Source organism: Pteropus vampyrus, unplaced genomic scaffold, assembly GCF_000151845.1.
Source record: "Pteropus vampyrus isolate Shadow unplaced genomic scaffold, Pvam_2.0 Scaffold100, whole genome shotgun sequence".
NCBI lineage: Eukaryota > Metazoa > Chordata > Mammalia > Chiroptera > Pteropodidae > Pteropus > Pteropus vampyrus.
Genome location: NW_011888881.1, coordinates 1,841,686 through 1,843,445, shown reverse-complemented (window position 1 = coordinate 1,843,445; position 1,760 = coordinate 1,841,686). Strand labels below are relative to the sequence as shown.

The window sequence follows — 1,760 nt, the reverse complement described above, 5'->3', positions numbered from 1 at the left end:
CGAGGCAGCGCCAGGAGCGCCCTCGGCGAGCAGTCGAGGAGGACGAGTCCCCACTGAGAGGGGCCTGCGTGGTGGAGCCACCGCCAAGCACCGACGCGAGTTTGTTTCAGACCCGTCTGAAAATGGCACCGCTTTACAGGGATCCGAGGCGTCCCTCCGCTTAAGTCTGTATTAGATCGCTCTGGAAGGCTTGGGGACATCTATTAAAACATCTGATTTAACAGATTCTCGGAGCCACGGCTCTCTCAAAAGGGAGAGGGGGTAACTGAAGCATCGGCAGATGTGGTAAGGGGTCTGCCTGGCTCTTCAGGGGCCCGGCAGAAGCCGCTGTCCAGTCCTGGGGAGCATTTGTCAGATGGTGCACAGCAGGGGTTAAAAAGTCATTGAAGTAAATAAGCAAAGTAACCTAGTTGGATCATTATTAGTTTTACTTACTTAGGTTATTTTAGGTGGCCACCAAGCTCGGTGCTCCAGACGGCCCTCACGAACAAGGCCTCTGTCCTCATTAGTTTTTATTTGCATCTTAATACATGTGATAGAGAAGAACTTGAAGCCGAATGATATCTTGGGGCACGGTTTGGAATAATTTAATTGGAAAAGAAATATAATTCAAAGTAAGACTGTTAAAAGTGCTCCATAAGCCGTCAACGAGAAGACTTTATTCTGGATGGTTCTGCACTGGCTCTCTGTGCCTACGAATGATGCATCACCTGTGGGTGCACCCTGACCTTCCCCGGGGCAGCCTTGCCTGGTAACTGTTGCTGTGCAGAGGTCCTAATCTTGTCACCTACAGGAAGTGCCTGCTCGCCACCCAGGGCACAAGTCCCTGACACACAGCCACATCCGTCACTAGATAACTGCCCGGTGGTCGTGCCTGTTCATTTTAAGGGAGTCGGAAGGGGAGAAAAAGAAGTATGCAGGGTTTGGTACAGACCTGCCCCTCCCCCGAGTGACGGGGCAAAGCGTTTGTCACGGCCGGAGACAGGCCGGGCAGGGCTGTGCAGACTGCTGAGCTCTGTGCGAGCAGGCAGCTGTCTACACTGCTTGGTGTTTCACCCTCGGCACCGGGCACAATGCCTGGACTATGGCAGCCACTCAGTAAGGATCTGGCCAGTGGACGAACCGAAAGGGGCTTCTCCATGACCTTGGTGTATCCCTGGAGGCTGGATTTCAATATCTTGGGTGAAGAGTTAGTAGATTTGAGGGCTCAGAAACAAAATCAGAAACAGCTTTTAATCTCCTGTCAGTGAAAACAGGCAAGGGAGGGTAGCTTCACACGTGGTGTTTTTTGGACGGCACTTCATCGAAGTCGTTTGCATTTTTCCATTTTCGGGTTTTGTTTTTCATTTTAAAACCTCACCCTTCAGAGCACGGAAGGCAGTGTCATGAGCTTATCCTGTGAAGGGCAAACTGGTGGACTAAATGAGTCTGTCCTCTGTCGCCCGGTCCCTTTTCTATCCGGGTGACGGAAACGTCAGCATTTTAACACGAGAGCCACTGAGTTTTTCCTCAGCGGACCGGGTGTGCATGGCCGAGGGGTGTGCGTGTGTGTAGGTGGCCGGGATTTCTTTCTTTACCTGGTCCTTGAGCTCTGACAGCTGGCCAGACAGATTGGTGACCAGCTTCATGGTGGACTCCAGCTTCTCCTGCAGATTTCTCAGCTCGTTCTGTTCCCCTTCGGAGTCGCTGCTGACCAAGGACATGGCTCGCATCCTGGGGAACCAGTCGAGGTTCCTTTCCTAGAATCCACGTTGGGGACA

General features: G+C 52.3%; 1 protein-coding gene across 1 annotated transcript in view; it reads right to left on the bottom strand.

Moving 5' to 3' along the window:
* ITPR1 (inositol 1,4,5-trisphosphate receptor type 1) overlaps positions 1 to 1,760 on the bottom strand; it is a 197,026-nt gene that overhangs the window by 8,464 nt on the left and 186,802 nt on the right. The window contains exon 58 of the mRNA XM_023533300.1: positions 1,578 to 1,739. Within this exon, the coding sequence (XP_023389068.1) occupies positions 1,578 to 1,739 (162 nt within the window). The remainder of the gene's footprint in view (positions 1 to 1,577; positions 1,740 to 1,760) is intronic.